At 35.5% G+C, this 27,772-nt stretch overlaps 1 protein-coding gene across 1 annotated transcript; it reads left to right on the forward strand.

The window, feature by feature from the left end:
• The first annotated feature begins 4,584 nt into the window (after positions 1-4,584).
• Positions 4,585-27,772, forward strand: VAX1 (ventral anterior homeobox 1). The gene is made up of 3 exons (XM_075257425.1): positions 4,585-4,949; positions 13,254-13,441; positions 27,226-27,772. The coding sequence occupies exons 1-3, from the start codon at positions 4,721-4,723 to the stop codon at positions 27,691-27,693; spliced, it is 885 nt and encodes a 294-aa protein (XP_075113526.1). The 5' UTR covers positions 4,585-4,720; the 3' UTR covers positions 27,694-27,772.

A 27,772-nucleotide genomic window follows, 5' to 3' on the forward strand; every position in this document is an offset into this window, starting at 1 on the left:
TGACAGGGTCATACACTATGTATTATAGATATATATAGTCCTAGGAGCCCTGACAGTGTCATACACTATGTATTATAGATATATATATATATATATATATATATATATATATATATATATATATATATATATATATATATATATATATATATATATATATATATAGTCCTAGGAGTCCTGACAGTGTCATACACTATGTATTATAGATATATATAGTCCTAGGAGTCCTGACAGTGTCATACACTATGGATTATAGATATATATAGTCCTAGGAGTCCTGGCAGTGTCATATACTGTGTATTATAGATATATATAGTCCTATGAGCCCAGACAGTGTCATACACTATGTATTATAGATATATATAGTCCTAGGAGCCCTGACAGTGTCATACACTATGTATTATAGATATATATATAGTCCTAGGAGCCCTGACAGTGTCATACACTATGTATTATAGATATATATAGTCCTAGGAGCCCTGACAGTGTCATACACTATGTATTATAGATATATATATAGTCCTAGGAGTCCTGACAGTGTCATATACTATGAATTATAGATATATATAGTCCTATGAGCCCTGACAGTGTCATACACTATGTATTACAGATATATATAGTCCTAGGAGCCCTGACAGTGTCATACACTATGTATTATAGATAAATATAGTCCTAGGAGCCCTGACAGTGTCACATACTGTGTATTATAGATATATATAGTCCTATGAGCCCTGACCGTGTCATACACTATGTATTATAGATATATATAGTCCTAGGAGTCCTGACAGTGTCATACACTATGTATTATAGATATATATAGTCCTAGGAGCCCTGACAGTGTCATACACTATGTATTATAGATATATATAGACCTAGGAGCCCTGACAGTGTCATACACTATGTATTATAGATATATATAGTCCTAGGAGCCCTGACCGTTTCATACACTATGTATTATAGATATATATAGTCCTAGGAGTCCTGACAGTGTCATACACTATGTATTATAGATATATATAGTCCTAGGAGCCCTGACAGTGTCATACACTATGTATTATAGGTATATATATATATATATATATATATATATATATATATATATATATATATATATATATATATATATATATATATATAGTCCTAGGAGCCCTGACGGTGTCATACACTATGTATTATAGATATATATAGACCTAGGAGCCCTGACAGTGTCATACACTATGTATTATAGATATATATAGTCCTAGGAGCCCTGACAGTGTCATACACTATGTATTATAGATATATATAGTCCTAGGAGCCCTGACAGTGACAAGTCAGAAGCGGAGAGGCCGACTGTAGGACAGGGGAATACAATCTATTACTATCTGTTATCAGCCATGTCAGGAGAGGAGAGGCCGACTGTAGGACAGGGGAATACAATCTATTACTATCTGTTATCAGCCATGTCAGGAGAGGAGAGGCCGACTGTAGGACAGGGGAATACAATCTATTACTATCTGTTATCAGCCATGTCAGGAGAGGAGAGGCTGACTGTAGGACAGGGGAATACAATCTATTACTATCTGTTATCAGCCATGTCAGGAGAGGGCGACTGTAGGACAGGGGAATACAATCTATTACTATCTGTTATCAGCCATGTCAGGAGAGGCCGACTGTAGGACAGGGGAATACAATCTATTACTATCTGTTATCAGCCATGTCAGGAGAGGAGAGGCCGACTGTAGGACAGGAGAATACAATCTATTACTATCTGTTATCAGCCATGTCAGGAGAGGCCGACTGTAGGACAGGGGAATACAATCTATTACTATCTGTTATCAGCCATGTCAGGAGAGGCCGACTGTAGGACAGGGGAATACAATCTATTACTATCTCTTATCAGCCATGTCAGGAGAGGCCGACTGTAGGACAGGGGAATACAATCTATTACTATCTGTTATCAGCCATGTCAGGAGAGGAGAGGCCGACTGTAGGACAGGAGAATACAATCTATTACTATCTGTTATCAGCCATGTCAGGAGAGGCCGACTGTAGGACAGGGGAATACAATCTATTACTATCTGTTATCAGCCATGTCAGGAGAGGAGAGGCCGACTGTAGGACAGGAGAATACAATCTATTACTATCTGTTATCAGCCATGTCAGGAGAGGCCGACTGTAGGACAGGGGAATACAATCTATTACTATCTGTTATCAGCCGTGTCAGGAGAGGAGAGGCCGACTGTAGGACAGGGGAATACAATCTATTACTATCTGTTATCAGCCATGTCAGGAGAGGCCGACTGTAGGACAGGGGAATACAATCTATTACTATCTGTTATCAGCCATGTCAGGAGAGGAGAGGCCGACTGTAAGACAGGGGAATACAATCTATTACTATCTGTTATCAGCCATGTCAGGAGAGGCCGACTGTAGGACAGGAGAATACAATCTATTACTATCTGTTATCAGCCATGTCAGGAGAGGCCGACTGTAGGACAGGAGAATACAATCTATTACTATCTGTTATCAGCCATGTCAGGAGAGGCCGACTGTAGGACAGGGGAATACAATCTATTACTATCTGTTATCAGCCATGTCAGGAGAGGAGAGGCCGACTGTAGGACAGGGGAATACAATCTATTACTATCTGTTATCAGCCATGTCAGGAGAGGAGAGGCCGACTGTAGGACAGGGGAATACAATCTATTACTATCTGTTATCAGCCATGTCAGGAGAGGAGAGGCCGACTGTAGGACAGGTTAGTAGATTATTTGCTTGCTCTCTGGGGCTGATCAAATTTTTGGATCTTTCATTTCAATATATGTCAATTAATAATCTTTGGACGTTTCCTTTTCTGTTTTGCACGTCTCATTTTGTACTGCGCTCCTGACTATGTGGCCGCCCTTCTATATCCTGGTGTCTGTAGGATTTGTCTTCTTATCCAGTGATTTTGATCTTTGCCTTGGTTGTGGTTTCCAGGTGAGGGCAGTAAGCTGTGAGCAGTGTGGCCCTTGCAGGGGTTAATGATGGGCCCCTGGTAGTTGACTTGTTGGGTTGCTTTTCTTCTCCTCTCCGCCCAGATCTCCGCTTCTCATTCAGTCTTGTGGGTTTGTCTCCTCTCCCCACCCCACCGCCCCATTAGATAATTAGCGTCTGTGGGGCCATTCTCTATGTGAGGAGGGGTCCCTTGTAAGGTGACAAGGAGCGCTGCGTCCTCTCTCTCAGGCCATTGATGTGAATGGAGCCATTGTGGCCTAATCAATGCTTTATTGGATTACTTTCTGCGCCTCCTGAGATGTGGGACTAGGACAACAGGCGGCCACCGCTGCCAGCACAAACTTTCTGCTGTTCCTCTGAGGATTTTTCGCCTGTCTCAGCACCTCAGCCGTCTCCAGGATGGACAGACCCCGGAGTAGAGGGCAGGAGGCAGAGGCGGCCCCCGGGACCTCTGTCTGAGCCGCTGATCTTCTCCCGTGCTGCACATTCCAACAAAAGAGTATAATTTTATGTCATCAGAGCCTGGAGGGCAGGGATAAATACTGGGCAGCGGGGCTGACACTCTGCTCTGCTCCTCATCGCCTCGACACACTCACTGGGGCCCCTCATCACCTCACTGCACCTACTGGGGCCCCTCATCATATTGTTGCACCTACTGGGGCCCTTCATCACCTCGCTGCACCTGCTGGGGCCCCTCATCACCTCGCTGCACCTGCTGGGGCTCCTCATCACCTCACTGCACCTGCTGGGGCCCCTCATCATCTCGCTGCACCTACTGGGGCCCCTCATCACCTCGCTGCACCTGCTGGGGCCCCTCATCACCTCGCTGCACCTGCTGGGGCTCCTCATCACCTCACTGCACCTGCTGGGGCCCCTCATCATCTCGCTGCACCTACTGGGGACCCTCATCACCTCGTTGCAGCTACTGGGGCCCCTCATCACCTCGCTGCACCTGCTGGGGCCCCTCATCACCTCGCTGCCCCTGCTGGGGCTCCTCATCACCTCGCTGCACCTGCTGGGGCCCCTCATCATCTCGCTGCACCTACTGGGGCCCCTCATCACCTCGCTGCCCCTGCTGGGGCCCCTCATCATCTCGCTGCACCTACTGGGGCCACTCATCACCTCGCTGCACCTGCTGGGGCCACTCATCACCTCGCTGCACCTGCTGGGGCCCCTCATCATCTCGCTGCACCTACTGGGGCCCCTCATCATCTTGTTGCACCTACTGGGGCCCCTCATCACCTTGCTGCACCTGCTGGGGCCCCTCATCATCTCGCTACACCTACTGGGGCCCCTCATCATCTCGCTTCACCGGCTGGGGCTCCTCATCATCTCACTACACCTACTGGGGCCCCTCATCACCTCTGTGGAATGACTGGGGTCTCCTTAAACTCTCCAGAGTGACTGGGGCCCTTACCTGCTTCCTCTCTCAGTAATTGGGGTCCCCTAATCTTTTATCCACAACCTTCCCCTTAGCAATTCTCACCCCTCTCCTGAGTGCCTGGGGCCCTTCATCTTCTGCAGTCAGTGATTAGGGCCCCTCATCATCTCTTGGCATTGATTGGGGCCACTTGACATCTCCTCCATCTGTACTGATGAGGAGACCTCAGAGTGGAGGCTGAAGACTCCGCGCACTCAGCACAGCCTCCACCTCATGTAGCGCGCTCCGCTCGTCTGCTCAGTGCTGGACACGTTCAGGAGGCAGCAGCACTGCGCCGGATTAGCGCCGGATCAGCCATCGATGTTTGAGAAGGTGCGCAGCATGGACCTGAGGGAGGAGAACACCCGTGGCTCAAAGCTCGGGCACAAGGAGGGCAAGGACCCCCGGGACCCCCAACCGGGCATTCCCAGTCCTTATTTGAAGGAGCAGCCATCACAGGGCACTTACCCTCCAGCCCCGGGAGCCTCCGACCCCTGCTCCAAGAGCAAAAGCACAGACCCAGACTACTGCCGGAGGATCCTGGTGCGAGGTAACCTGCATTGTCACCCCCTTGTACCCCTAACCCTATAGACACCCAACATTACTTATAACATGGGCTATACAGTGTCACATTATATAAGAGAGCCTAAGATCACTGTACATGGCTCTACTCTTCTGTGCCCATATTTACCCCATGTGCCCATATATACTTTTTATATACAGATGTCCAGAACCCCCTTATGCATTACCACTATATACCATCTTCCATAACGCTATACATATCTCTATAACCCCATATACAAACTTTTATACATGGACTCCATATATACCTATATATATCTACCTATAACTATATAACTGAACACACCTGTGTGCCCCTAGCCCTTTCTACTTATATACCAATTTCCATAACCCTTTATACATATATATACCCCTATACCTTCTTAACTGTATAAATATTTACGGGGTAGGTATATGTAGCTATATATAATGTCCTAAACCCGCTCAATATATCCACCCTTATACAAATATCTTCAGAAAACTTTATACGTACCTCCTATCCATCCCTACCTTCTATTCCTACCCTAATGGATATTCACATTCCCATATGCGTGTATTATATATCTACCATTATAGCCCTTTCTATCTACCCCTATATATACATCTTCATACATTTCCTCTGTATATCAGCCCGTATATATATATATATATATTCTCCTTCTGATACATATCTGCCTTATACCTTTTCCACTACTCGCGCCTTTATACTGGACCTCATACAATTATCCCTAAACCTATATAGCTCTATGCACCTCTCCATAGTGTATATACAGTACATACACCACAAAACCCAGCCCCCTGCCTTACACCCTCATATATCCATCTCCTTACCCTGGATCCAGACCCCAGAATGTTCTAATGTTGTTGCCCCTGAAACCATCCACGTACCGTAATCTCCAGCCACCAATCCCAAATACTCACCTTAGTTTCTAGATATATTTTCTACTCCTGGCCATATATATATGTATATATATACTTCTACCTACCATGTTCCCAAAATTTCACACTATAGGCATATTCCACCTCGAATAACCTCTATACAACCACATCCATACAGTCACCTCTATCTTACCACCTACATACAGTAAGCACTATACCGTCACCTTTACTTACCACTAACATACTGTCACCTCTATGTAATAACGTACATATATAGTCACCTCTATGTAATAACGTACATATATAGTCACCTCTATGTAATAATGTACATATATAGTCACCTCTATGTAATAACGTACATATATAGTCACCTGTATGTAATAACGTACATATATAGTCACCTCTATGTAATAATGTACATATATAGCCACCTCTATGTAATAATGTACATATATAGTCACCTGTATGTAATAACGTACATATATAGTCACCTCTATGTAATAATGTACATATATAGTCACCTCTATGTAATAATGTACATATATAGTCACCTGTATGTAATAACGTACATATATAGTCACCTGTATGTAATAACGTACATATATAGTCACCTCTATGTAATAACGTACATATATAGTCACCTCTATGTAATAACGTACATATATAGTCACCTCTATGTAATAATGTACATATATAGTCACCTGTATGTAATAACGTACATATATAGTCACCTGTATGTAATAACGTACATATATAGTCACCTGTATGTAATAACGTACATATATAGTCACCTGTATGTAATAACGTACATATATAGTCACCTGTATGTAATAACGTACATATATAGTCACTGCTATGTAATAACGTACATATATAGTCACCTCTATGTAATAACGTACATATATAGTCACCTCTATGTAATAACGTACATATATAGTCACCTCTATGTAATAACGTACATATATAGTCACCTCTATGTAATAACGTACATATATAGTCACCTCTATGTAATAACGTACATATATAGTCACCTCTATGTAATAACGTACATATATAGTCACCTCTATGTAATAACGTACATATATAGTCACCTCTATGTAATAACGTACATATATAGTCACCTCTATGTTATCACCTACGTACATATATAGTCACCTCTATGTAATAACATACATATATAGTCACCTCTATGTTATCACCTACGTACAGTCACCTCTATGTAATAATGTACATATATAGCCACCTCTATGTAATAATGTACATATATAGTCACCTGTATGTAATAACGTACATATATAGTCACCTGTATGTAATAACGTACATATATAGTCACCTGTATGTAATAACGTACATATATAGTCACCTGTATGTAATAACGTACATATATAGTCACCTCTATGTAATAACGTACATATATAGTCACCTCTATGTAATAACGTACATATATAGTCACCTCTATGTAATAACGTACATATATAGTCACCTCTGCTATCACCTACATACTGTCACCTCTAATCCATTACCTACAAAAAGTGACATCTATAAGACCATTTTCATACAGTCACCTCTATAAAGTCACCTAGAAATAATCAGCACTATGAAATGCCGAAATACAGTCCTCCATCCCGTCTCCTCCATACAATCTCCTTTATAGTCACCTCTATACTACTACTACCTATTTATAGGTACCTCTGTACGATCAGTCACATACAGTCACCTCTATATAGTAACCTAGTCACTTCTATAAATCCACCTACATATAATCACCTATATACAATCACCTACATACAACCATCTACATATAGTAACCTCTTGACAATATCTAGGCATTGTAACCTCCATACAGTCACATCTATACAATCACCTACATAGTCCCCTTTTATACAATCATCTATATACAGTCACGTCTATACAATCACCTACATAGTCCCCTTTTATACAATCATCTATATACAGTCACCTCTATAAAACCACCTAAATACAATCATCTCTATACAATAATCTACATGTAGTCTCCTTTGTACAATCACTGACGCACAGTCGCCTCTATAAAACCACCCATGTATAGTCACCACTATGCAGTCACCTACAGTCCCCTCTATAAAATACAATCCCTATATACACTCACCTCTGTATAATGTTCTCCCCAGGCTTGGGTGGGTTTCCTCGGGGTACTTCAGTTTCCTCTTGCATGCAAGACAAACTGATAGGAAATGTAGATTGTGAGCCCTATATGGGACAGTGACTGACTATATCTGTACATATGCGGAATATAATGATGCTATATAAGTAAAAGAATATAGTCATCTACATACAGTCACCTCTATACAATAACATACATACAGTCACCTCTATACAATAACATACATATAGTCACCTCTATACAATAACATACATATAGTCACATCTATACAATAACATACATATAGTCACCTCTATACAATAACATACATATAGTCACCTCTATACAATAACATACATATAGTCACATCTATACAATAACGTACATATAGTCACCTCTATACAATAACGTACAATCACCTCTATACAATAACATACATATAGTCACCTCTATACAATAACGTACATACAGTCACCTCTATACAATAACATACATATAGTCACCTCTATACAATAACATACATATAGTCACATCTATACAATAACATACATATAGTCACCTCTATACAATAACGTACATATAGTCACCTCTATACAATAACATACATATAGTCACCTCTATACAATAACATACATATAGTCACCTCTATACAATAACATACATATAGTCACCTCTATACAATAACATATATATAGTCACCTCTATACAATAACATACATATAGTCACCTCTATACAATAACATACATATAGTCACCTCTATACAGTAACGTACAATCACCTCTATACAATAACATACATATAGTCACCTCTATACAATAACATACATATAGTCACCTCTATACAATAACGTACATATAGTCACCTCTATACAATAACATACATATAGTCACCTCTATACAATAACATACATATAGTCACCTCTATACAGTAACGTACAATCACCTCTATACAATAACATACATATAGTCACCTCTATACAATAACATACATATAGTCACCTCTATACAATAACATACATATAGTCACCTCTATACAATAACATACATATAGTCACCTCTATACAGTAACGTACAATCACCTCTATACAATAACATACATACAGTCACCTCTATACAATAACATACATATAGTCACCTCTATACAATAACATACATATAGTCACCTCTATACAATAACATACATATAGTCACCTCTATACAATAACATACATATAGTCACCTCTATACAATAACATACATATAGTCACATCTATACAATAACATACATATAGTCACCTCTATACAGTAACGTACAATCACCTCTATACAATAACATACATATAGTCACCTCTATACAATAACGTACATACAGTCACCTCTATACAATAACATACATATAGTCACCTCTATACAATAACATACATATAGTCACCTCTATACAATAACATACATATAGTCACCTCTATACAATAACATACATATAGTCACCTCTATACAATAACATACATATAGTCACCTCTATACAATAACATACATATAGTCACCTCTATACAATAACATACATATAGTCACATCTATACAATAACGTACATATAGTCACCTCTATACAATAACGTACATATAGTCACCTCTATACAATAACATACATATAGTCACATCTATACAATAACGTACATATAGTCACCTCTATACAATAACATACATATAGTCACCTCTATACAATAACATATATATAGTCACCTCTATACAATAACATACATATAGTCACCTCTATACAGTAACGTACAATCACCTCTATACAATAACATACATACAGTCACCTCTATACAATAACATACATATAGTCACCTCTATACAATAACATACATATAGTCACCTCTATACAATAACATACAATCACCTCTGTACAATAAGCTACATACAATCACCTCTATACAATAACATATATACAGTCACCTCTATAGAATAACGTACATATAGTCACCTCTATAGAATAAGCTACATACAGTCACCTTTGTAGAATAACGTATACAGTCACCTACATACACATATATATATATATATATATATCTCCTGTATAATACACCCATATATCACATCTGTATAATGCATTCATATATCACATCCATATAATATACCTTTATATCACACTTGTATATCACTTCTGTCTAATACACGCATATATCATACCTGCATAATATACTAACATATTACACCCTTTACACCCTTTAAATCAGACCTTTATACCATACCTGTATAATATACTTGTGTGTACCACTCCTGCACACCCATCACCTACCTAATATCCACATTACACCCATATATCATACCTGTATATCACTCCTGTGTAATACACTCATATATGACACCTGTATATCACTCCTGTGTAATACACTCATATATGACACCTGTATATCACTCCTGTGTAATGCTTCTGTGTTACACTCATATATTGCCTGTATATCACACCTGCATAATACACTCATATATGACACCTGTGTATCACACCCGTATACAATACACCACATATCGCACATGTCGATCACATCCATCGATCACACCCGATCCACTCTCCCTCTTAACCACTTCCTGTACTTTCTTCTCTGTATTTCTGGTGATTTGCTTAACATTTATTAGATTATTTTCCGGCTGGTTATTATATAGGAGGATTTTATATAGAACTGGAAACCTTCACCCAACAGGACACAAAGTGGAAATCTGCTGCTAATTCTATTCCCGCTAATCCTATACAGGAGTGATAAATCCTGATCCCTATTATTATTATTATTATTATTATTATTATTATTATATACCAAGAGACATTATATTACTGGTAAGCGGACTTCATCATAATAATAATAATGATGATGATGATGATGTTATTATTATTATTATTATTATTATTATATACTATGGGATATCCTATTAGCAGTAATCATACACAGGAGTGATCCATCCTGATTCTGACCGTTGTTATTATTACTTTATACTATTATCATTAGATATCTGGTGACATTATATTATGTGATCATTTTGGCTTAACAAGGCGACTACTAATAATACAACTTTACTTGTTACAACTCCAACAACGGCATTACAACCTGAAGACTAAAGGATGTGATATTTGTATAGGATCTTATGTTATATTGTGGTATTTTATAACCTGATGTATTGGTTTGCTACTTTAAATGATGTGATGTTGTATTTTTTTTCTATTTTTGTTACAATGTGTTCTTTTGTATTTATTTTTGTATTATTTCATATTCTGAAATGTTTTCATATTGTATATTCATTTCTGTTGTTTTACATTCTGGTATATGGTATTATTTTATTATCTATTAAGCTTTCTTATGTTATGTTACTTTTATCTATTACGTTACCTTATAATGTGTTATATTACAATCTATTATACTATGCCGTTATATAATGTATTATGTTATATTGTGTTATATTACATTCTATTATAAGATTCTATTTTCTAATCTATTATGTTATATTGTGTTATATTATCTTCTGTTATACTGTGTTATATTACATTCTATTACACTATGCCGTTATATAACGTATTATGTTGTGTTGTGATATATTATCTTCTGTTATACTGTGTTATATTACATTATAGTACACTATGCTGTTTTATAACGTATTATGTTATATTGTGTTATATTACATTCTATTATAATTTTCTAATGTATAATGTTATGTTATATTGTGGTATATTATCTTCTGTTATACTGTGTTATATTACATTCTATTACACTATGCCATTATATAATGTATTATGTTGTATTGTGATGTATTATCTTCTGCTATACTGTTATGCTATATTCTATTCTATTCTAATCTCTTATTTTATACTCTGTCCTAAAAGATGTTTTGTGATGATTTATTTTCTCTTCTAATATGTTGGTATATTTTATTATCTATGACACAATTTATTGTGATCTTTTCTGTTGTGTTATACAATGTTCTCCATCTATTATCTGTAACATTATGTAAACTTCTTCTTTTATTGGCTGTGTTACTTGATATTCTGCTATAATGTAATATTTGACATTCAGTTACTTAGAGTTCTGATTTCTCTGTTCCTCTATTTCCTGTGATACAATGTGTCATCTGTAATACTGTTACATGTTATTTCATGTTCTGTTCTGCCATGGTATATTGTGTTATTTGATATTTGCTATTATGATAAATTGTGTTATCCCTTACATTTATAAGATAAGTTCTATATTCTGTTATGTAACGTGAGGTTTTATACTCTGTTATATTAGATTGAGTTATTTAATATTCTGTTGCAATGACTTATATTTTATATTCTTCTTTATTATACAATATTTAATTTCATATTCCGTTACATTATATGAAAACATTGTATTTTTGTATTGTTACATTATATTATATATTGTGATATTTTAGATTTGGTTGAACATACTACATATTCTGTTACATTATATAATAGATTGGGATATTTGATATTTCGTTACATTATACAATATTTTTTGATATCGGATACTTCATTGCATTACCCTATATAGTGTGATATTATATTTGATGTTCTTTTACATTACACTGTTTATTGGGTATTTGATACTCTGTTACTTTACACTGTAGATTGAGATATCTGATATTTCATTGTATTCTATATATTGTGATATTTTAGATTTGGTTGAACATACTACATATTCTGTTACATTATATTATAGATTGGGATATTTTATATTTCGTTACATTACCCTGTATATTGGGATATTAGATATTCTGTTACTTTATACTATAGATTGTGATATCTGATTGCATTATACTGTATATTGTGATACTATGTATTCTATTACATTATATGATATATTGTGATATTTGATATTTCATTGTATTATTCTATATATTGTGATATTGGATATTCTGTTACATTACACTATATATTGTGATACTATGGATTATATTTGATGTTCTTTTACATTGCACTGTATATTGGGATATTTGATATTCTTTTACTTTCTACTCCATATATTGTGATATGTATATAATGTAACTTCAGACTATAAATTATATTTGATATTCTGTTACATTCTACTATATATTGTGATCATATATAACATGTGATATATTTCTGTCTATAGTGTTGATTTCTGGTATATGAATATATCAGCCGTGGCACTGGGGGCTGTAGCCTGGTAGATCTGAGTGGTGCTGCCTCAGTTCCTAATATCACGGATGCCTATACCCCGGGTTTGGAATTTAGAGTATGGGGGGGGGAGGGGGTAAGAGGGTCGAGGGGTGACTTTACTGAGCCTCTGGGATTTACTCTCACAGATGCCAAAGGCTCCATCCGAGAGATCATCCTGCCCAAAGGACTGGACCTGGACCGACCCAAGCGGACGCGGACCTCCTTCACTGCGGAGCAGCTCTACCGGCTGGAGATGGAGTTCCAGAGGTGCCAGTATGTGGTGGGCCGGGAGAGAACCGAACTAGCCCGACAACTCAACCTCTCCGAGACCCAGGTACCGGACACATTATGTATACAGCATTAGTATCATAGTTATTATATGGAGGACTGTATACATATATAGCATATAGTATATATAGTAATATATACACCACTGCCTGCCTGTATTATATATAGTATTATATACACCACTGCCTGCCTGTATTATATATAGTATTACATACACCACTGCCTGTATTATATAAAGTATTACATACACCACTGCCTGTATTATATAAAGTATTATATACACCACTGACTGCCTGTATTATATATAGTATTATATACACCACTGACTGCCTGTATTATATATAGTATTATATACACCACTGACTGCCTGTATTATATATAGTATTATATACACACTGACTGCCTGTATTATATATAGTATTATATACACACTGACTGCCTGTATTATATATAGTATTATATACACCACTGCCTGTATTATATATAGTATTATATACACCACTGACTGCCTGTATTATATATAGTATTATATACACCACTGACTGCCTGTATTATATATAGTATTATATACACCACTGCCTGTATTATATATAGTATTATATACACCACTGACTGCCTGTATTATATATAGTATTATATACACCACTGCCTGTATTATATATAGTATTATATACACCACTGCCTGTATTATATATAGTATTATATACACCACTGCCTGTATTATATATAGTATTATATACACCACTGACTGCCTGTATTATATATAGTATTATATACACCACTTACTGCCTGTATTATATATAGTATTATATACACCACTGGCTGCCTGTATTATATATAGTATTATATACACCACTGCCTGCCTGTATTATATATAGTATTATATACACCACTGCCTGTATTATATATAGTATTATATACACCACTGACTGCCTGTATTATATATAGTATTACATACACCACTGCCTGCCTGTATTATATATAGTATTATATACACCACTGACTGCCTGTATTATATATAGTATTACATACACCACTGCCTGTATTATATATAGTATTATATACTCCACTGACTGCCTGTATTATATATAGTATTATATACACCACTGACTGCCTGTATTATATATATAGTATTATATACACCACTGACTGCCTGTATTATATATAGTATTATATACACCACTGACTGCCTGTATTATATATAGTATTATATACACCACTGACTGCCTGTATTATATATAGTATTATATACACCACTGCCTGTATTATATATAGTATTATATACACCACTGACTGCCTGTATTATATATAGTATTATATACACCACTGACTGCCTGTATTATATATAGTATTATATACACCACTGACTGCCTGTATTATATATAGTATTATATACACCACTGACTGCCTGTATTATATATAGTATTATATACACACTGACTGCCTGTATTATATATAGTATTATATACACACTGACTGCCTGTATTATATATAGTACTATATACACCACTGCCTGTATTATATATAGTATTATATACACCACTGACTGCCTGTATTATATATAGTATTACATACACCACTGCCTGTATTATATATAGTATTATATACACCACTGACTGTATTATATATAGTATTATATACACACTGACTGCCTGTATTATATATAGTATTATATACACCACTGACTGCCTGTATTATATATAGTATTATATACACCACTTACTGCCTGTATTATATATAGTATTATATACACCACTGACTGCCTGTATTATATATAGTATTATATACACCACTGACTGCCTGTATTATATATAGTATTATATACACCACTGACTGTATTATATATAGTATTATATACACCACTGCCTGCCTGAATTATATATAGTATTATATACACCACTGACTGCCTGTATTATATATAGTATTATATACACCACTTACTGCCTGTATTATATATAGTACTATATACACTACTGACTGCCTGTATTATATATAGTATTATATACACCACTGACTGCCTGTATTATATATAGTATTATATACACCACTGACTGTATTATATATAGTATTATATACACCACTGCCTGCCTGAATTATATATAGTATTATATACACCACTGACTGCCTGTATTATATATAGTATTATATACACCACAGACTGCCTGTATTATATATAGTATTATATACACCACTGCCTGTATTATATATAGTATTATATACACCACTGACTGCCTGTATTATATATAGTATTATATACACCACTGACTGTATTATATATAGTATTATATACACCACTGACTGCCTGTATTATATATAGTATTATATACACCACTGCCTGTATTATATATAGTATTATATACACCACTGCCTGTATTATATATAGTATTATATACACCACTGACTGCCTGTATTATATATAGTATTATATACACCACTGACTGTATTATATATAGTATTATATACACCACTGACTGCCTGTATTATATATAGTATTATATACACCACTGCCTGTATTATATATAGTATTATATACACCACTGACTGTATTATATATAGTATTATATACACACTGACTGCCTGTATTATATATAGTATTATATACACCACTGACTGCCTGTATTATATATAGTATTATATACACCACTTACTGCCTGTATTATATATAGTATTATATACACCACTGACTGCCTGTATTATATATAGTATTATATACACCACTGACTGCCTGTATTATATATAGTATTATATACACCACTGACTGCCTGTATTATATATAGTACTATATACACCACTGACTGTATTATATATAGTATTATATACACCACTGACTGCCTGTATTATATATAGTATTATATACACCACTGACTGCCTGTATTATATATAGTATTATATACACCACTGACTGCCTGTATTATATATAGTATTATATACACCACTGACTGCCTGTATTATATATAGTATTATATACACCACTGACTGCCTGTATTATATATAGTACTATATACACCACTGACTGTATTATATATAGTATTATATACACCACTGACTGCCTGTATTATATATAGTATTATATACACCACTGACTGCCTGTATTATATATAGTATTATATACACCACTGACTGTATTATATATAGTATTATATACACCACTGCCTGCCTGAATTATATATAGTATTATATACACCACTGCCTGTATTATATATAGTATTATATACACCACAGACTGCCTGTATTATATATAGTATTATATACACCACTGACTGCCTGTATTATATATAGTATTATATACACCACTGCCTGCCTGTATTATATATAGTATTATATACACACTGACTGCCTGTATTATATATAGTATTATATACACCACTGACTGCCTGTATTATATATATAGTATTATATACACCACTGACTGCCTGAATTATATATAGTATTATATACACCACTGACTGCCTGTATTATATATAGTATTATATACACCACTGCCTGCCTGTATTATATATAGTATTATATACACACTGACTGCCTGTATTATATATAGTATTATATACACCACTGCCTGCCTGTATTATATATAGTATTATATACACCACTGACTGCCTGTACTATATATAGTATTATATACACACTGACTGCCTGTATTATATATAGTATTATATACACCACTGCCTGCCTGTATTATATATAGTATTATATATAGTATTATATACACCACTTACTGCCTGTATTATATATAGTATTATATATAGTATTATATACACCACTGACTGCCTGTATTATATATAGTATTATATACACCACTGCCTGTATTATATATAGTATTATATACACCACTGACTGCCTGTATTATATATAGTATTATATACACCACTGACTGCCTGTATTATATATAGTATTACATACACCACTGCCTGTATTATATATAGTATTATATACTCCACTGACTGCCTGTATTATATATAGTATTATATACACCACTGACTGCCTGTATTATATATAGTATTATATACACCACTGACTGCCTGTATTATATATAGTATTATATACACCACTGACTGCCTGTATTATATATAGTATTATTTACACCACTGACTGCCTGTATTATATATAGTATTATATACACCACTGACTGCCTGTATTATATATAGTATTATATATAGTATTATATACACCACTGACTGCCTGTATTATATATAGTATTATATACACCACTGACTGCCTGTATTATATATAGTATTATATACACCACTGACTGCCTGTATTATATATAGTATTATATACACCACTGACTGCCTGTATTATATATAGTATTATTTACACCACTGACTGCCTGTATTATATATAGTATTATATACACCACTGACTGCCTGTATTATATATAGTATTATTTACACCACTGACTGCCTGTATTATATATAGTATTATATACACCACTGCCTGTATTATATATAGTATTATATACACCACTGACTGCCTGTATTATATATAGTATTATATATAGTATTATATACACCACTGACTGCCTGTATTATATATAGTATTACATACACCACTGCCTGTATTATATATAGTATTATATACTCCACTGACTGCCTGTATTATATATAGTATTATATACACCACTGACTATACACACAGGTGATATAGCTGTACGATATGTTATTACATAGGCTGGGTATAGAAAGATATTATATACAGGTGATATAGCTGTACGGTATGTGATTACATAGGCTGGATATAGAGATATATTATATATACAGGTGATATAGCTGTACGATATGTGATTACATAGGCTGGATATAGAGATATATTATATATACAGGTGATATAGCTGTACGATATGTGATTACATAGGCTGGATATAGAGATATATTATATATACAGGTGATATAGCTGTACGGTATGTGATTACATAGGCTGGATATAGAGATATATTATATACAGGTGATATAGCTGTACGATATGTGATTACATAGGCTGGATATAGAGATATATTATATATACAGGTGATATAGCTGTACAATATGTGATTACATAGGCTGGATATAGAGATTTTTTATATATACAGATAATATAGCTGTACGATATGTGATTACATAGGCTGGGTATAGAGATATATTATATACAGGTGATATAGCTGTACGATATGTGATTACATAGGCTGGATATAGAGATATATTATATACAGGTGATATAGCTGTACGATATGTGATTACATAGGCTGGATATAGAGATATATTATATACAGGTGATATAGCTGTATGATATGTGATTACATAGGCTGGATATAGAGATATATTTTACATACAGGTGATATAGCTGTACGATATGTCATTACATAGACTGGATATAGCTGTATATTATATACAGGTGATATAGCTGTACGATATGTGATTACATAGGCTGGGTATAGAGATATATTATATACAGGTGATATAGCTGTACGATATGTGATTACATAGGCTGGGTATAGAGATATATTATATACAGGTGATATAGCTGTACGACATGTTATTACATAGGCTGGATATAGAGATATATTATATACAGATAATATAGCTGTACGATATGTGATTACATAGGCTGGATATAGAGATATATTATATATACAGGTGATATAGCTGTACGGTATGTGATTACATAGGCTGGATATAGAGATATATTATATATACAGGTGATATAGCTGTACGATATGTGATTACATAGGCTGGATATAGAGATATATTATATATACAGGTGATATAGCTGTACGTATTGTGATTACTTAGGCTGGATATAGAGATATATTATATATACAGGTGATATAGCTGTACGGTATGTGATTACATAGGCTGGGTATAGAGATATATTATATATACAGGTGATATAGCTGTACGATATGTGATTACATAGACGGGATATAGCTATATATTATATACAGGTGATATAGCTGTACGATATCTGATTACATAGACTGGATATAGCTATATATTATATACAGGTGATATAGCTGTACGATATGTGGTTGCATAGACTGGATATAGAGATATATTATATATACAGGTGATATAGCTGTATGATATGTGATTACATAGGCTGGATATAGAGATATATTATACATACAGGTGATATAGCTGTACGATATATGATTACATATACTGGATATAGCTATACATTATATACGGGTGATATAGCTGTACGATATGTGATTACATAGGCTGGATATAGAGATATATTATATATACAGGTGATATAGCTGTACGATATGTGATTACATAGGCTGGATATAGCTATATATTATATACAGGTGATATAGCTGTATGATATGTGATTACATAGGCTGGGTATAGAGATATATTATATACAGGTGATATAGCTGTACGATATTTGATTACATAGGCTGGATATAGAGATATATTATATATACAGGTGATATAGCTATACGATATGTGATTACATAGGCTGGATATAGAGATATATTATATATACAGGTGATATAGCTGTACGATATGTGATTACATAGGCTGGATATAGCTATATATTATATACAGGTGATATATCTGTATGATATGTGATTACATAGGCTGGGTATAGCTATATATTATATACAGATGATATAGCTGTATGATATGTGATTACATAGGCTGGATATAGAGATATATTATATATACAGGTGATATAGCTGTACGATATGTGATTACATAGGCTGGATATAGCTATATATTATATACAGGTGATATAGCTGTATGATATGTGATTACATAGGCTGTATATAGAGATATATTATATATACAGGTGATATAGCTGTACGATATGTGATTACATAGGCTGGGTATAGAGATATATTATATATACAGGTGATATAGCTGTATGATATGTGATTACATAGGCTGGGTATAGCTATATATTATATACAGATGATATAGCTGTACGATATGTGATTACATAGGCTGGATATAGCTATATATTATATACAGGTGATATAGCTGTATGATATGTGATTACATAGGCTGTATATAGAGATATATTATATATACAGGTGATATAGCTGTACGATATGTGATTACATAGGCTGGATATAGCTATACATTATATACAGGTGATATAGCTGTACGATATTTGATTACATAGGCTGGATATAGAGATATATTATATATACAGGTGATATAGCTGTACGATATGTGATTACATAGGCTGGATATAGAGATATATTATATATACAGGTGATATAGCTGTACGATATGTGATTACATAGGCTGGATATAGCTATATATTATATACAGGTGATATAGCTGTATGATATGTGATTACATAGGCTGGATATAGAGATATATTATATATACAGGTGATATAGCTGTACGATATTTGATTACATAGGCTGGATATAGAGATATATATACAGGTGATATAGCTGTACGATATGTGATTACATAGGCTGGATATAGAGATATATTATATAGACAGGTGATATAGCTGTACGATATGTGATTACATAGGCTGGGTATAGAGATATATTATATATACAGGTGATATAGCTATACGATATGTGATTACATAGGCTGGATATAGAGATATATTATATATACGGGTGATATAGCTGTACGATATGTGATTACATAGGCTGGATATAGCTATATATTATATACAGGTGATATAGCTGTATGATATGTGATTACATAGGCTGGGTATAGCTATATATTATATACAGATGATATAGCTGTATGATATGTGATTACATAGGCTGGGTATAGAGATATATTATATACAGGTGATATAGCTGTACGATATGTGATTACATAGACTGGATATAGAGATATATTATATATACAGGTGATATAGCTGTACGATATGTGATTACATAGGCTGGATATAGAGATATATTATATATACAGGTGATATAGCTGTACGATATGTGATTACATAGACTGGATATAGAGATATATTATATATACAGGTGATATAGCTGTACGGTATGTGATTACATAGGCTGGATATAGAGATATATTTTACATACAGGTGATATAGCTGTACGATATGTGATTACATAGACTGGATATAGCTGTATATTATATACAGGTGATATAGCTGTACGATATGTGATTACATAGGCTGGGTATAGAGATATATTATATACAGGTGATATAGCTGTACGACATGTTATTACATAGGCTGGGTATAGAGATATATTATATACAGGTGATATAGCTGTACGGTATGTGATTACATAGGCTGGATATAGAGATATATTATATATACAGGTGATATAGCTGTACGATATGTGATTACATAGGCTGGATATAGAGATATATTATATATACAGGTGATATAGCTGTACGGTATGTGATTACATAGGCTGGATATAGAGATATATTATATATACAGGTGATATAGCTGTACGGTATGTGATTACATAGGCTGGATATAGAGATATATTATATATACAGGTGATATAGCTGTACGATATGTGATTACATAGACGGGATATAGCTATATATTATATACAGGTGATATAGCTGTACGATATCTGATTACATAGACTGGATATAGCTATATATTATATACAGGTGATATAGCTGTACGATATGTGGTTGCATAGACTGGATATAGAGATATATTATATATACAGGTGATATAGCTGTATGATATGTGATTACATAGGCTGGATATAGAGATATATTATACATACAGGTGATATAGCTGTACGATATGTGATTACATATACTGGATATAGCTATACATTATATACGGGTGATATAGCTGTACGATATTTGATTACATAGGCTGGATATAGAGATATATTATATATACAGGTGATATAGCTGTACGATATGTGATTACATAGGCTGGATATAGATAGATATTATATACAGGTGATATAGCTGTATGATATGTGATTACATAGGCTGGGTATAGAGATATATTATATAGACAGGTGATATAGCTGTACGATATGTGATTACATAGGCTGGATATAGAGATATATTATATATACAGGTGATATAGCTGTATGATATGTGATTACATAGACTGTATATATAGATATATTATATATACGGGTGATATAGCTGTACGATATGTGATTACATAGGCTGGATATAGCTATATATTATATACAGGTGATATAGCTGTACGATATGTGATTACATAGGCTGGATATAGCTATATATTATATACAGGTGATATAGCTGTACGATATGTGATTACATAGGCTGTATATAGAGATATATTATATATACAGGTGATATAGCTGTACAATATGTGATTACATAGGCTGGATATAGCTATATATACTAGCGGATAAGCCAAATTTTTCAGCACAGTTTTTGTGCTGAAAAAGCCCCCCTCGGCTTATACTCGAGTCAGCAAAAAAAAAAAAAAAAAAAAAAATATTTTTTTTTTTTTTAAGGGGGTAGATCTATGACCAGCAGCAATATCAATGTATAGAATCTCCCATAAAATAGTGTGGGGGGGGGGGGGGGGGGGAAACAAGCTTTAAAAAAAATTTGAAAGTTCTAAATTCTAAATCCCTCCTTTTCCTAGAATAGACACAAAAGTAGAAAATGACTGTGACACAAACACATGAGGTATCCGTGTGTCTGACCTGCCCGGTCTACTGAATACAGGGGATCTGCAGTGCTCCTGTGCCGTCAGGAAGGGGTTAATAGGAGCATTGCAGATCCCCTATAGTCAGCCAGGCTGAATTCCAAGTGGGGGGAAAAAAAAACAGTCCTGTAGCTCGGGGAAGGGGCAGACAGACAACCAGAACACCCCCTCCCCCTCCCCAGCAACTACTGCACCCAAATACCATATTAGTTTTAGAAATCTTCCAGTAGCTGCTGCATTACCCCCCCTCAGCTTATACTCGAGTCTATAAGTTTTCCCAGTTTTTTGTGGTAAAATTAGGGGCCTCGGCTTATATTCGGGTCGGCTTATACTCGAGTATATACGGTATATACAGGTGATATAGCTGTATGATGTGTTATTACATAGGCTAGATATAGAGATATATTATATACAGGTGATATAGCTGTACAATATCTGATTACATAGGCTGGGTATAGAGATATAGTATATACAGGTGATATAGCTGTACGATATGTGATTACATAGGCTGGATATAGAGATATATTATACATACAGGTGATATAGCTGTACGATATGTGATTACATAGACGGGATATAGCTATATATTATATACAGGTGATATAGCTGTACGATATGTGATTACATAGGCTGGATATAGAGATATATTATACATACAGGTGATATAGCTGTACGATATGTGATTACATAGACGGGATATAGCTATATATTATATACAGATGATATAACTGTACGATATGTGATTACATAGGCTGGATATAGAGATATATTATACATACAGGTGATATAGCTGTACGATATGTGATTACATAGACGGGATATAGCTATATATTATATACAGGTGATATAGCTGTACGATATGTGATTACATAGGCTGGGTATAGTTATATATTATATACAGGTGATATAGCTGTACAATGTGTTATTACATAGGCTGGGTATAGAGATATATTATATACAGGTGATATAGCTGTACAATGTGTTATTACATAGGCTGGGTATAGAGATATATTATATACAGGTGATATAGCTGTACAATGTGTTATTACATAGGCTGGGTATAGAGATATATTATATATAGGTGATACAGCTGTCTGATATGGTATTACATTGGCAGGATATTTTATATACAGGTGATATAGCTGTACAATATGTTATTACATAGGCTGGGTATAGAGATATATTATATACAGATGATATAACTGTACGATATGTGATTACATAGGCTGGGTATAGAGATATATTATATACAGGTGATATAGCTGTACGATATGTTATTACATAGGCTGGGTATAGTTATATATTATATACAGGTGATATAGCTGTACGATATGTTATTACATAGGCTGGGTATAGCTATATATTATATACAGGTGATATAGCTGTACAATGTGTTATTACATAGGCTGGGTATAGAGATATAGTATATACAGGTGATATAGCTGTACGATATGTGATTACATAGGCTGGATATAGAGATATATTATACATACAGGTGATATAGCTGTATGATATGTGATTACATAGGCTGGATATAGAGATATATTATATACAGGTGATATAGCTGTACAATATCTGATTACATAGGCTGGGTATAGAGATATAGTATATACAGGTGATATAGCTGTACGATATGTGATTACATAGGCTGGATATAGAGATATATTATACATACAGGTGATATAGCTGTACGATATGTGATTACATAGACGGGATATAGCTATATATTATATACAGGTGATATAGCTGTACGATATGTGATTACATAGACGGGATATAGCTATATATTATATACAGGTGATATAGCTGTACGATATGTGATTACATAGGCTGGGTATAGTTATATATTATATACAGGTGATATAGCTGTACAATGTGTTATTACATAGGCTGGGTATAGAGATATATTATATATAGGTGATACAGCTGTACGATATGGTATTACATTGGCAGGATATTTTATATACAGGTGATATAGCTGTACGATATGTGATTACATAGGCTGGGTATAGAGATATATTATATACAGATGATATAGCTGTATAATATGTTATTACATAGGCTGGGTATAGTTATATATTATATACAGGTGATATAGCTGTACGATATGTTATTACATAGGCTGGGTATAGCTATATATTATATACAGGTGATATAGCTGTACAATGTGTTATTACATACGCTGGGTATAGAGATATATTATATATAGGTAATACAGCTGTCTGATATGTTATTACATAGGCTGGGTATAGCTATATTATATATACAGGTGATATAGTTGTACGATATGTGATTACATAGGCTGGGTATAGAGATATATTATATACAGATGATATAGCTGTACGATATGTGATTACATAGGCTGGGTATAGCTTCAGTACAGACCAATAGTTTTGCCACACCTTTTCATTCGCAGAGTTTTCTGTATTTCCATGACTATGACAATTGTAGATCACACTGAGGCATCAAACTCAGTAGTAACACATTTGGGATTATAGACTTACCAAAAAAGTGCGAAACAACTGAAAATATGTCTTATACTCTAGGTTCATTAAAGTAGCCACCTTTTGCTTTGATTCCTGCTTTGCACACTCTTGGCGTTCTCTTGGTGAGCTCCATGAGGTAGTCACCAGGAATGGTTCTCACTTCACAGGTGTGCCATGCTGTCAGGTGTAATAAGTTGGATTTCTTGCCTTATAAATGGGGTTGGGACCATCAGTTGTGTTGTGCAGAAGTCAGATGGATACACAGCTGATAGTCCGACTGAATAGACTGTGGGAATTTATATTATGGCAAGAAAAAAGCAGCTAAGTAAAGAAAAACGAGCGGCCATCATTACTGTAAGAAAAGTAGGTCAGTCAGTCCGAAACATTGGGAAAACTTTGAAAGTGTTCCCAAGTGCAGTTGCAAAAACCATCAAGCACTACAGGTGGCATAGCTGTACGATATGTTATTACATAGGCTGGATATAGAGTTATATTATATACAGGTGGCATATCTATCTATCTATCTATCTATCTCCTATCTATCTATCTATCTATCTATCTCCTATCTATCTATCTATCTATCTATCTATCTATCTATCTCCTATCTATCTATCTATCTCCTATTCATCTATCTATCGCCTATCTCTCTCTATATCTCCTATCTCTCTCTCTATCTCCTATTAATCTATCTATCGCCTATCTCTCTCTATATCTCCTATCTCTCTCTCTATCTCCTATCTCTCTCTCTATCTCCTATCTCTCTCTCCTATCTCTCTCGCTCACTCTCTCCTCTCTCTCTCTCTCTCGCCCTCCTATCTCTCTCTCTCCTATCTCTCTCTCTCTCCTATTTCTTTCTCTCCTATCTCTTTCTCTCCTATCTCTCTCTGTCCTATCTCTCTCTCCTATCTCTCTCTTTCTCTCTCCTATCTTTCCTATCTCTCCCTCCTATCTCTTTCTCTCCTATCTCTCCTATCTCTCTCTCCTCTTTCCTATCTCTCCTATCTCTCTCTCCTATCTTTCCTATCTCTCTCTCCTATCTCTCTATCTCCTATCTCTCTCTCTCCTATCTCTCTCTCCTATCTCTCTCTCTCTCCTATCTCTCCTATCTCTCTCTCCTATCTCTCTCTCTTATCTCTATCTCCTTCTCTCCTATCTCTCTCTCCTATCTCTCTCTCTCCTATCTCTCTCTCTCTCCTATCTCTCTCTCTCCTATCTCTCTCTCTCTCTCCTATCTCTCTCTCTCTCCTATCTCTCTCTCTCCTCTCTCTCTCTCCTATCTCTCTCTCCTCTCTCTCTCTCTCCTATCTCTCTCTCTCCTATCTCTCCTATCTCTCTCTCTCTCCTATCTCTCTCTCCTATCTATCTCTCTCTCCTATCTATCTCTCTCTCCTATCTATCTCTCTCTCCTATCTCTCTCTCTCCTATCTCTCTCTCCTATCTCTCTCTCTTATCTCTATCTCCTTCTCTCCTATCTCTCTCTCCTATCTCTCTCTCTCCTATCTCTCTCTCCTATCTCTCTCTCTTATCTCTATCTCCTTCTCTCCTATCTCTCTCTCCTATCTCTCTCTCTCCTATCTCTCTCTCCTATCTCTCTCTCTCCTATCTCTCTCTCTCCTATCTCTCTCTCTCCTATCTCTCTCTCTCTCTCTCCTATCTCTCTCTCTCCTATCTCTCTCTCTCTCTTATCTCTCTCTCTCCTCTCTCTCTCCTATCTCTCTCCTCTCTCTCTCCTATCTATCTCATCTCATGTGTTTTCCTTTTGCAGGTGAAGGTTTGGTTCCAGAACCGTAGAACAAAGCAGAAGAAGGACCAGGGCAAAGACTCTGAGTTGCGTTCGGTGGTTTCGGAGACGGCGGCCACCTGCAGTGTTCTCAGACTTCTGGAGCAGGGTCGCCTGTTGTCCCCTCCTGGGCTACCTGGACTAATCCCTGCTTGTGCCACAGGTGCTTTGAGGGCCCCCAGCAGTTCTGGCCCAGGGGCCCCGTCCCTCCCTGAAGTCACCAGCGCTCCCACTCATCACTCTGGACTCCACAGCTCCCCCACTGGACACAGTATCTTCAGTATGCCAGTACCGTCCCTGCTGGGCACAGTCGCCAACCGGCTGACGTCCAACCCCTTGACAATGGCAGGAAACCTGCAGGAACTGTCTGCTCGGTACCTCAGCTCCTCCGCCTTTGAGCCCTACTCCCGGAGTTCCTCCAAGGAGGTGCTAGAGAAGAAGTCTCTGGACTGACCCAACAGATTGTATGTGTGTGTGTGTGTATCTGTGTCATGTGTGAAGATAGGTGTAAGTGTACCCCAGACATTACTGT

This window comes from Leptodactylus fuscus, chromosome 10 (genome assembly GCF_031893055.1).
Source record: "Leptodactylus fuscus isolate aLepFus1 chromosome 10, aLepFus1.hap2, whole genome shotgun sequence".
NCBI classification, from domain to species: Eukaryota; Metazoa; Chordata; class Amphibia; order Anura; family Leptodactylidae; genus Leptodactylus; species Leptodactylus fuscus.